At 35.7% G+C, this 13,028-nt stretch overlaps 1 protein-coding gene across 1 annotated transcript; it reads left to right on the top strand.

Moving 5' to 3' along the window:
* Nucleotides 1-347: 347 nt before the first annotated feature.
* On the top strand, nt 348-8,130 carry LOTGIDRAFT_226093 (hypothetical protein; the record flags this gene model as incomplete). Its single annotated transcript, XM_009051260.1, has 3 exons — nt 348-559; nt 6,865-7,297; nt 7,624-8,130. 3 exons carry the CDS (start codon nt 348-350, stop codon nt 8,128-8,130), a joined length of 1,152 nt encoding a protein of 383 aa, XP_009049508.1.
* Between the last annotated feature and the right edge of the window lie 4,898 nt (nt 8,131-13,028).

Below are 13,028 nucleotides of genomic sequence, written 5' to 3' on the forward strand. Positions count from 1 at the left end.
ATTTGAATTCTTTTTCAGAAAATTGACCCGGGATCATATATTGAGGCATGTCAATCAGACTGTTGTCAAGCCAACAATAACCAAGATTGTGTCTGTAACAGTATGGAAGCCTACGCTAGAGACTGTGGTAGAAACATGATCAAGCTAAACTGGAGAAAGTCTGGACGCTGTGGTAAGGAAGGGGTGATAACTTATGTAGTGTAGGGAAGATAATTCATTTAGACTAAAAGAGATAACTCACATATATTAGGGGAGACAACTCATTTAGAAAAAAGGTAGATAACTCATGTATAGCATTAAAAATTGAATATTTTTAAAAACTTTCAGAGGTTAATTGTCCCAACAGAATGGTATACCAGGAGTGTGGATCATCTTGTCCTAAAAAATGCTCAGCACCTTCTGCAACCTGTGCAGATCAGACTTGCGTAGATGGTTGTTTCTGTCCTGATGGTACCGTTCTCCATAACGGGCAGTGTTTTGTGCCTGATCAATGTCCTTGTACCCACGATGGAAAAGATTATCAGCAGGGAGAGATGATTCCTCATGAATGTAACACATGGTAAGTAGGCACTGCTCACACTTCTAAAAATGGATAAGAAACCGTTAAAGCCAATCAAAATTTTCCCCACTGTATACAATTTATAGCGTATTTAGAACATTAAAGGGGCATTCTGCTTTAATTTTAACATGTGAACTGGGTTTATTATATGTTATGTCCTTTGTATTGTTTCTATACATTGACCTGGTAACAGAAAAACTACGACATCAAAAAAAATCTTGGGTTTTTTTAAGTCAAAATTTAGATTTTTTAAAAAAAGACCAGCATTAGGAACAACTAATAGATATAAAGTGAAATTGAGCTCTTATCGGAGAATTAAGCAGGTGTTTTGAGGACATCTGATTTTAAAAGTAATGACCGGCTGCTATTAAATTGATTTATTTTAGTACTTGTGGCTCGGGAAAATGGGCATGCACCAGCAAAAATTGTGACAGAAGATGTGCTGCTACTGGTGATCCCCATTATTTGACTTTTGATGGAACCGCGTTTGATTTTATGGGTACCTGTTCTTATTATTTGATGAAGGACAATAATTTTGACGTGATTGTGGACAACATCCAGTGTGGTCACGGAGAGGCGACATGTACCAAGTCCATCACATTAGATTACAACGGCTATAATATCAAGATGGATCATAATCATCAATTATTCGTCAACGGTAAAGCCATTACCAAATTACCATATACTACACCTGGTATTAAGATCTATATGGTCTCTTCATTATTCATGCAGGTGAGACTTGATAGTGTTTAATCAAGAATTTTAAAGGTAAACTACCTTTTGAAATTTCTTTACTTGGTCAAAATAAGTCATTGTTCACAGGGTTCGCACAGCCTTGAAAAACCTGTATTCTGTCAGACAATATCCTTGAAAAGTCCTTGAATTTCAAAGCCCAGAGTCCTTGAAAAGTCCTTGAATTTCAAAGCCCAGAGTCCTTGAAAAGTCTTTGAATTTTTGAGGCAAAGTGCTGTATGAACCCTGGTTCATCAGTTGACTTACCTGCTATCAAAACTATACTGTATACAACACAATCCCTCTATAATCTAATAAATCTATAAAACTAAGTAATAATTCATTAAACTAAGTAATAATTCATTGAAATAAATTATTTTGAACCATTCTTAGAAGTGTGTTTCAGTAATTATTTAGATTAATTGATATTTCGTCTTATAGATATAGAGATTCTATTTTCTATTCATGGCATTAAGTAAGTCTAACTGAAGAATATATTGACTTGTTTTCTAAGTTTGAGACTGTCAAGGATTGTTAAGATATTTCTTAATTTGTTTGGTGTAATAGAGATTGTGACAGTAGCGATTTACACCATTCCAATTTTTAGTTTGACATTTGCTGTTCTTGCAATTACACTAAAGCTCATTTTATGACATAACTATTTCAAAAGTTGCTCATAATAACTAAGGGCCTTTCAAAAGACCTCGTTACAGACTGAACTTGTTTGCAAATTGCCTGCTTTAAATTTTTCTTCAATATTCAAGAGCATAAAATCCACGTAAAGTATGTACATTAACAAAATCAAATCGAATTTTTTTAGCAAATCGAGGATTTAGGATGTAATGACAAAATAAATTATGTTTTATGTCATTTCAGGCTGAGTTAGGAAATGGAGTAACAATATTCTGGGATGGACGTACTCGAGCCTATATCACTGCTCCACCTAGCTTTATGCATAAAGTGGGTGGTTTATGTGGATATTTTGATGGAAAGCAGACCAATGATTTGAAAACTCCTCAAGGAAACGTTGAAACTAATCCCAATATCTTTGGAAACCAATGGAAAACTGAAATAAGTTGTGCAAATGTTTCACCTAATATGAGCCACCCATGTGACAAGGATCCTGTTAAAAAGGCTTCTGCTGAAAAGGAATGTAGTTTGCTTAAAGGAGCTGTTTTTAAATGTGAGTAATTTCAACACGTCTCTACTTGTCAGTGATGCAAATTGGCTTCAAGCTGTTCAAATCTCCTCACTTAACCAAGGCTGTATTCTACCATCTTCACAATGTCGAGGTATTTCAAAGTTACACCTTGATTACATCATTAGGCACTTTTCTTGCATCACAACAGTTTGTAAATTGAGTGATTTGATTGGATTTAAAGCACTGACTGGCTGTATATGCTAGCATACACAGTCCAATCAAATGAAATCCTATTTAATGATAAGGTCTAAGACTGAGTTATTAAAATCTTGAAATTGTGAAGATGTAAGATTTGAACAACATATAGAAGCGAGGAGCACATATAACAAAATACAAGACAATATTATGGAATATAACACACTTGTTTATGTGCCTAACCTTATTAAAGAAGTGTGTTAGGCTAAGATTCTATATACGCGTCATGCGAATCCGTCATCCGTCATCGTTAAAAATCAGTCAAAAGGTCTCTGTCATGCGTCAAAAAAAAAATCACTGGGTGTACCGATTTTTGACGCATCCAGACGCCTTTCCGCGCGGAGATCTCCCAAATGTGACGTATTTTATGGGGATTCCCTGTCTTTTTTCCCGCCATATTTTGACAACGAAGATGGGGAAATGAATGTACTCGATACAAACTTCTGAAAAAATCATAGAGTTAGTGAAAAAATCCCCTCATCTTTACGATAATAGATCGCAATTATACCATGATGTGGATTTCATGTATAATAGCTGGAGCAGCATTGCCAGGGTCATCAGAATCGGAGGAATAGATGGTAAATATACTCATAAAAGACTCAAAAGGCTCCACATGGTATATGTCCGCATGACGAATCCGCATGATGCGTATATGGAATCTTAGCTTTATATTCCTTAATATTGTCTTGTGTTTCGTTATATTGTGAAGATGGTATGCTATAGGCTGTGCATTTTTTAGATCACTTCAACAGTTGGATTTATATTACTTTCATGGCATAATATCCCTATTTGCGTACTGTATGGTGTTGACTACCTTCATTAATTAAGTCAGGAAGTAAAAGTAGGATTAGAAAACCTCATTCTACCTCCATTTTTTCCAGCTTGTCATGGTAAAATTGAATATAAGTCTTTCTATGAGAACTGTATGTATGATGTCTGTGCCTGTCAGAGTTCTGCTGCAGAATGTCTGTGTCCAAATCTAGGAGAATATGCCGACACCTGCTCAGCTTCTGGAATCTTCCTGAATTGGAGACAAAAAATTCTGGATTGTGGTAAGTACTTTTTATTCGCCCACATGAAGTGGGGGGCGTATATTGCCTTCACCCATGTCCGTCGGTCCATCCGTCCATCCACAATTGCTTGTAAACACTCTACAAGACAAATTCTTGACGGATTTTGACAACACTTGGTATGAGTGTTCGTAATCACCCAAGGATAAACCCTATTGAAAATTAGAAAAATCGAAAAATATTTAGCATGAGTTATTGCCCTTGTTTTTGAAAACGCGTTCAATTTTTAGCTCGTAAACACTCTAGAAGGCACAATTCTTGAAGGATTTTGAAGAAATTTGATGTGAGTGTTCATAATCACCCAAGGATAAACCCTATTGAAAATCAGAAGAATGGAAAAATATTTAGTATGAGTTATTGCCCTTGTTCTTGAAAAAGTGTTCAAATTTTAGCTTGTAAACACTCTAGAAGGGACAATTCTTGACGGATTTTGACGAAAACTTTGCATGAGTGTTTATCACCCAAGGATAAACCCTATTGAAAATCAGAAAAATTGAAAAATATTTAGTATGAGTTATTGCCTTTGTGCTTGAAAACGCTTGAAATTTAGCTCTAAAACACTAAAAGGCATGATTCTTGCCGGATTTTGATTAAACTTTGTTTTATTATTCAGTCTCGCACTGAAGATTGAATATTTGCCTTCTACAGTTTTCACGAGCCAAAAATTGAACATGTTTTGAAGAACAAGGGCAGTAACTCATACTCAATATTATTCAGTTTCGCACTAAAGAGTTCAAAAGAAGTGTAAGACTGAAGGTTGAATATTTCATACTGGTCATTGTTACTGTACTGCTAAATATTTTTATTCAAAATCAAAGCTGCCAGTGGGCGTATATTACCTTGTCTGGCAAGCTATCTTTAATTTTCATTTTGTGGAAGGGATAAATCATTTTATCTCAAATTTAAGAAAATGAAAGATAACAGTAAGCCAACCTAGAAGGTGAAATGATTGCTTTGATACAAACTGTAGTCGATTGCTCATACCTGTTCAGCAAACTCCAAAAGATTCAGTTAATTTATGGGGGAAAGGAAGGCAATGTTGGAAGAGATGTTGGATGTAAAACTCTATTTCATTAAAGTTAACTTGTGATTTTCAGCTATCAAATGTCCAGCTGGTCAGAACTACACTGTATGTGGAAACCCATGTACCAGAACATGCAGCAATATTGCAGAGAACTTGAACTGTAAGCCAACATGTGTAGAAGGATGTACTTGTCCACATGGTCACACATTAGATGCTACAGGACAGTGTGTATTGGTCAGTCAGTGTCCATGTACTTTTGATGGACGTGAATACCCAGCTGGTTTCACTACTCTGAAAGGAAAAGATTTTTGGTAAGATGTTTTTGAAATTTGTGTTGGTAATGACAGCTATTTTGGTAAAAGGGAAATTGAACCTATGGAACTTGATTTCAGTCCTTCTTCCTACGCTGTGCATGATCTTTGATGCCGTATTTTATGTTATTCTGCTTATGTATATTTGCCCAAGCCAGCCAGAGAATATTACCTTGTATTGCTTTATGCAACTACCAAAAATATTATTAATAGATGCTGAAAATCTATGCTAAAATGCACACATTTATGCACAATTTGCAATCTTTCTTTTAATTTTCATTTGAAAAATGAACAACCTTTCTGCTTTATTTTTTTCACCTTAATTAAAGATTTTTTTTCTGCAGTGAATGTAAAGATGCCAGATGGGTGTGTAAACAAGCAATAGAACACACCATGAACATATCAATTGGCACTTCCCAACCAATCCTGACCTTATGTCCTGCCAATATGATCTACACAGATTGTGTCACATACTGTCCAGTCACTTGTGCTAACATGCATGATCCTCCTACCTGCACACAAGAATTGTGTTCACCTGGGTGTGTGTGCGCTCCAGAATATGTGGTTGATGGAGATATGTGTGTACACAGTGCTCAATGTCCGTGCTATCATGGAGGTAAACCGTATCATGAAGGGGAGGCAATTAGAATGGACTGTAATGAGTGGTAAGTCATTTTGTATTGGCTGTCTATCTTGTTCAATCAGTGGCGGAGCGGTTGCCCGAATTTCTAACTTAGTTTTGCAAACTCTTCGAGAGAAACACTATAGTTATTGGCAGAGTATCTTCACTCATTCTAGAACACATGATACTACCTCCCTTAGGAGATCCACAAGTATTCAGTTTAATTTACGGGATGTTTTCACTCAATGTTGGGTGAGATTTTCGGCTAATGGATATGTTATGTTTGTATGGATTTTATTATTTCGATTTTTTTTTTTTTTAATTTCAATTATCATAGTTATCAACTTTAGTCATACATAGCTTTTCTCCTTGTTTTTCATCATTGAAAATGTCTGAATGACTTTGTCGAAATCATCTTTGGCAAAATTCCTTCCTATATTTATCAAAGATAAATTTGAGAGCTTGTCTTCAGCCTATCTTAATTTAAGACAATTCGGGCACAGATTTCATTTTTTTTTTAACAAATATTGTATGTCATACAATATTTATTGAAAAAAAATTGAAATCTGTGCCCGAATTGCCTTTTTTTGGTAGTGTAATTTCGGGCTGCGATTTCAATTTTTGAAATATGTAAAATATAATCATATGAATGACATTCGGGCAGTGATTTCGATCCCTAAATAATATAAATTATGAAATATTATTATAGAATACAATCGGGCTATCAATTTTGAAAATATACAGTTATAGTATAGGATATTCGGGCACAGATATGATTTCATTTTTAAATTCCCGAAAAAAAAAAAAAATCAGGCTGTTCAAAAAAAAATTTTTTTTAATGCCTTGCCCAAAAAACTAGCCTTTGGGGCTGTGAGGGTCTCCGCCACTGTGTTCAATATTCTTGTGGCTATATGACATGAAATAGAGCAGTTAAGCTGTTAAAGTATGTCTCACCACAATAACGGAAGGGAAGTAACTCTTATGTAATTAATCTCAGATCACAATATTTGACATGGATTTACAAGCCTATAATAAATTAGGATGGAGGACATAAAAATTTATCAGAATTGTAGCATTAGATAAATGTCTGAGTAATGAGCTTGCTCACCAACTTTCATTAATGAAAAAATTGTTGTATGCTTTGTTACAGCAAATGTCACAACAGAAATTGGATGTGTAATGAAACAGAATGTCCAGCCATCTGCTCCAGTTTTGGTGATTCCCACTACACGACTTTCGATGGCAAACATTATGACCTTCTTGGAAACTGTGATTATGTTCTCGCCAAATCATTGGATGAAAATCGATATCCTTTTGAGATCATCACTGAAAATGTCCCTTGTGGTTCAAACAGAGAAGTCTGTACCAAGGCCATTCAGTTTAATGTGGGAACTCCAGGAACGTCCAATTTTTACCACCTCAGTCTAATCAGAGGTCGTCCCATTGAGGTCGATTCAAGGTCACCGTTTGAGGTGAAGAGTGTTGGTAATTTTGTTTATGTTACCATACCAGGGGGAGTAACTCTACAGTGGGACAGAGGTACACAAATATATGTTCAATTAACTGCTGAACACAAGGGAAAGGTAGGTAGACAGTAAGCTTTGTCAACATAAAAATTAGTAGGCTTATTGTTTTGTACCGACACATTTTGATTAGCATTTATGCCAGGCACATGACAGTTGGAAATGCATAGAAAAGTCGACTCTGTTGTATAATAAAAAATTGCCTCTCATTGCACATTGTATGGCAATTGCTTAATTAGATTAATAAATCAGATGGAGTACACTGGATGTAAATGTTTTTCATGAGGACATGAAACTCTTTGGCTAATAAGGTGCAGAAATGGTTTCATTTATGGATGATATAAAATGAATTACATGCAGGGACATTTCAACAACTTTTGTTTCAGGTGGAAGGATTATGTGGAAATTTCAACGGAAATACACGAGATGACTTCAAAGGTCGTCAAGGTGGGCCTCCTTTAATCAAGGTCACCGATTTTGGCAACGAATGGAAAGTTCATGATTACTGTCAACCTCCAATTGAATATATTGACACATGTTTGAAGAATGCTGGACAAAAAGCATGGGCAAAGCAAAAATGTGATATTCTTTCTAATAAAGTGTTTGAACCCTGTCATTCTTTGGTGGATTATCACACATTCCATGATAAATGTATGCTGGATGCATGTGCCTGTGATATTAAAGGGGAATGTGAAGGAATATGCACAACGGTTGCAGCATACGCACATGAATGTGCTGTGAAAGGAACACCAATAGATTGGAGAAGTTCTGGTTTCTGTCGTAAGTTTAAAGTTTGTAATTATAGTTTTGTAACTCAAAAAAACCCTTTCTTAAAAAAACTCTTCTTTCTTTTTATTAGCACATTAGGTATAGTACATATTTCATTTCATTAGCACATTAGCTAACAGACATATTTCATTTCATTAGCACATTAGCTAACAGACATATTTCTTTTCATTAGCACATTAGCTAACAGACATATTTCTTTTCATTAGCACATTAGCTAACAGACATATTTCTTTTCATTAGCACATTAGGTATAGGACATATTTCATTAGCTAAATGACATGTTTCATTTCATTAGCACATTAGCTTAAGGACATATTTCATTTCATTAGCACATTAGCGAACTGACATATTTCATTTCATTAGCACATTAACTAAAGGACAAATTTCATTTCAATAGCACATTAGGTAGGTAGGCATTTTTGTCCCATAAATATCAGGTCACAGGACCAAAGGATGTAAAACTCTATTTGTATGTTTTTCAGTACTGGAATGTGTTGACTGTGAGGTATATAATCCATGTATTTCAACATGTCCAAAAATAACCTGCGATAATTACCCTGATTATGATAAACTGACAGAGAATTGTAAGAAGGATGTTTGTTTTGAAGGCTGTGATTTGAAACCATGTGCTTCAGGCCAAGTATATAATGGTAAGAATATTTTTTAATATCTTTAGAATCTGGTAGTAACCAAAGAAGTCCCCAAGAGGTATCTGTGAACATCAAGGAAATCCTGATCTTGATCTCAGTCATCTGTGTCATCTGGGTGAATATTTCATGCTAAAAATCCCTTCTTAGTTGGAAATTGTAAAAAGAGCAGGGAAATGCCAAAGTCATGTTTCTGACTAGGTAATCATACTCCTCTACATCTAAATGAAATTTTCAGGTCTAATAGAGCCAATCCAGTGTGTACCAAAAATCTTCTGTAATAGAACCTCGTGTGTTGTCAATGAGCAGAGCTATAGAGAAGGGGAGAGAATTAAAGATCATTCTGTCTGCAGAACAGATTGTGAAGTCTGGTGAGTACATTTAAGAAAATATTATGTGGTAAAAAGATGCTGCCTTATAATGTGACCCTTTCAGTTTTATGTACATTGTGATGATGAAACAACTTTGATTTCCCCATAATCATAACAAGATCTACATTCAATACTTCCAATTTTGCTAACCAACCATTAAAGGGTTCGATACCTGAAATTTATTTTTATACGCCCACATGAAATGGGGTAATAAATAAAAAAAATTGACATCAAATACCATCCTTTAGTACCCAATGTTTCGTCAAAAAAGTTTTGACTTTTGACTTTTGACAGGGGAAGAAAAAAACTACAAATGGTGGAAGGCAGTTAAGATTAACATATTTTACTGATTTTACTAATCTTAACTGCCTTCCACCAAGTTTTATTATTTATTACACCAAGTTTAGTATACATCAAATGAATCACTATACTACTAGTGGTATTGGTGATCCCATCAAAAAGTCTTTTGTGATTGGTTATTGCTGCCTGTTTTTCTTTTTGGAATCACTACATGAAATGGGAGGCGTATATTGCCGTCACCCATGTCCGTCGATCCGACCGCAATTGCTCGTAAACACTCTACAAGACACAATTCTTGACAGATTTTGACAAAACTTGGTATGAAGGATGAACCCTATTGAAAATCAGAAGAATCGAAAAATGTTTAGTATAAGTTATTGCTCTTGTTCTTAAAAACGAGTTCAATTTTTAGCTCGTAAACATTCTAGAAGCGACAATTCTTGATGGATTTTAACGAAACTTGGCATGAGTATTTGTAATCACCCAAGGATGAACCCTATTGAAAATCTAAAGAATTGAAAAATATTTAGTATGAGTTATTGCCCTTGTTCTTGAAAACGCTTTCAAATTTAGCTCTAAAACACTAGAAGGCATGATTCTTGCTGGATTTTGACAATACTGGGTTTTATTATTCAGTCCCGTGCTGAAGATTGAATATTTGCCTTCTAGAGTTTTCACGAGCTAAAAATTGAACACGTTTTCAAGAACAAGGGCAATAACTCATACTCAATATTATTCAGTATCGCCCTAAAGAGTTCAAAAGAAGTGTATGACTGAAGGTTGAATATTTCATACTGGTCATTGTTACTGTACTGCTAAATATTTATGTTCAAAATCAAAGCTGCCAGTGGGCGTATAATACCTTGCCTGGCAAGCTATCTAGTTGTTTTCAATTGAATTAAAACTGAATGTTACATTTTGTTTACCATAATTTTCCACAGAAAGCTTGAATCAAAAAAGAGCATGATGATACCACTGGCTTAGGGAAATTTCCCTCATTGAATAGTTTATTTGCTCTAACGATCAGGGGAAAACAGTAGGATATAAAACTCCATTTGAATAAGTCCCTCTGGAGCAGAAAAGTAGCATTTGAACCAGTTTTATTTCATTAAACCCATAAGTGGTAAAGATACCTAATATGAATTTCATCCAAAGAAAAAAATCAGGATGTACAACTCAAATTCATTTAATTTTCAGTACATGTGAAAAAGGTTCTATAAAAAGAATAGACTTTTGTACCACTCCAGAGATGGTAACATCCTCAACAACGTTGCCTCACGGTCACTCAACCTTAACCTTCTCTTCTAACTACACTGGCTCAACTCCATCACCACAAACCACAGTAACTGGTGGTCTAGATGTTTCAACTACAGTTGGTGTAACCCTTGAACCTCAATGTCTCTCTACTGGGTTTACTCCGTACATGAGTGTAGGGACGCCATCATTTTCCAACATCGGAGACATTGACACAATTGTTGCTTTGAGAACAGTTCATCGTTTCTGTAAAGATTCCCAGATTGAATCTGTATCGTGTCGTGTCATTGGTCGCGACACATTGTATGACAGGTCTGGCCAAAAACTCACATGTGATATGAAGGAGGGGCTAAAATGCTACAACAAGGATCAAAAACCTGGTGAAATCTGCTTAGATTTTGAAATAAGATTTTATTGCAATTGTAAGTTAGAACTATACCCTCCTTCAAAAGTTTACAGTGTTTTAAAAATTGTGTGCATTTTGTCCACTTGAATAGGCATGTACACCAAAGCGCACGATTGAAAATGCCAGTCATCTCTGATCGAACTCAAATATGTCCAGCTGTGAATTTGACAATTTTTTATTTTTTATCTTATTTTATCTCTTTGTCACCATTCTGCAATGACCACCATTTTATACCCATTCTTGATTTAATGCATATTTTACAACTTAAGGCTAATTGACATTTCAGGTGATAATGATATCAGTACAACACCAGGAAAACAAGGACCCACTTCTACACCAGGAAAACAAGGACTCACTTCTACACCAGGAAAACAAGGACCCACTTCTACACCAACAGATCAAAGACCCAATTCTACACATACAACAGAGCGAACAACCATGGAATTTTCCTGTTACCCTGGTTGGACTACATGGATGAACATCGACTCTCCATTGTCCAATAATAAGGGAGATTTTGAATTAATTGATGGGCTACGTTATTTCTACAGTTTCTGTTCGCAGCCAGACAGCATCCAGTGTAGAAGTTCCACATCCAAGCATCTGTATATAAATACACAAGATAAAGGAGTAGAGTGTGACATCGCGACAGGTCTACAATGTTTCTCAGATAAACAACGAGACAAACAATGTGATGATTATGAAGTTCGTTTCCATTGTGATTGTGGTAAAAGTGAGTATTTTTTGTATTTTTTTACAAATTTTTTCCTTGTATAGTCAAGTAAAGTCATTCACCAATCCTGGCTGACTCTCCTTCTATTCCCCACCTTATCTTTTTCTTACTACAATATATTTTTAAGTGAGTCTTATAACTTAGAAATCCAATTATTGGAATACTATTGTTGATTAATATTACAGAAACATATGGTTGCAGCATGAGATGAACTCTTCAAACAGATATCTGTTTTGTTTTGATTTTTATTGTTTCATCTGATTATACAAGTTAATATTTATTTCAGCTACAGCTTATGTGACTTCGCCACCCACAATAACTGATGTTATAGGATCAACCCTGAAACCACTCACGGGCAGTCCTCTAATTCCAAATCTTGGAACGCCCTATCCTTTTCTTCCATCCTGTATGTGGACAGATTGGATGAATTCGTATCCTCGTGTAAACGGAGCTATTGGAGATTATGAGACCATCAGTCGTCTACGGTTATACTACTCATTCTGCAAGAATCCAGTTCGAATCGAATGTCGTGTCAAGCCCTACTGGAAGTTCCCACATGGTTTATCATATGAAAGAGCTGGTCAAATGGCAGTCACTTGCGATTTGAATCGTGGTTTGATTTGTGAGGACGTGATGCAGAAAGCAGGAGAAATCTGTCATGATTATGAAGTTAGATTGTATTGTATTGATGGCTGTCTAGATCATACACCCTCTCTACAAACTGGTAAATCTCCTTATGTCACCCCATCTGGGCAAACTGGCAAAACACCTTATATCATCCCATCTGGGCAAACTGGCAAAACACCATATATCATCCCATCTGGGCAAACTGGCAAAACACCATATATCATCCCATCTGGTCAAACTGGCAAAACACCTTACGTTACACCATCAGGTGTTAGTGGTAAAACACCTTATGTCTCACCATCTGGAGGTGACCAGAAAACTCCTGGAACTGGACCAACAGATAAGACAGACATACCGCCAAAAATGACTGGAAAAACCCCAAGTATTCCTGAGGTAACTTTCAATGTGACAGAACCACATTGCAGCACTGGATGGAGTGTTTGGATTAATAACAATCATCCATCAGGATCTGATAGAGATCGGGAAACTATTTCAAATCTTCCTGGTTACCCAAAGACATGTATGACACCAATATCCATTGACTGTAAACTAGCCAATAACGATATGGATTACAAAACTACAGGGCAGGATGTCATCTGTGATAGAATTGAAGGATTAACCTGTATTAATACGCAACACCAGAAGTGTAAAGACTATCGCATCAGAT

Source organism: Lottia gigantea, assembly GCF_000327385.1.
Source record: "Lottia gigantea unplaced genomic scaffold LOTGIsca_162, whole genome shotgun sequence".
Classification (NCBI taxonomy): domain Eukaryota; kingdom Metazoa; phylum Mollusca; class Gastropoda; family Lottiidae; genus Lottia; species Lottia gigantea.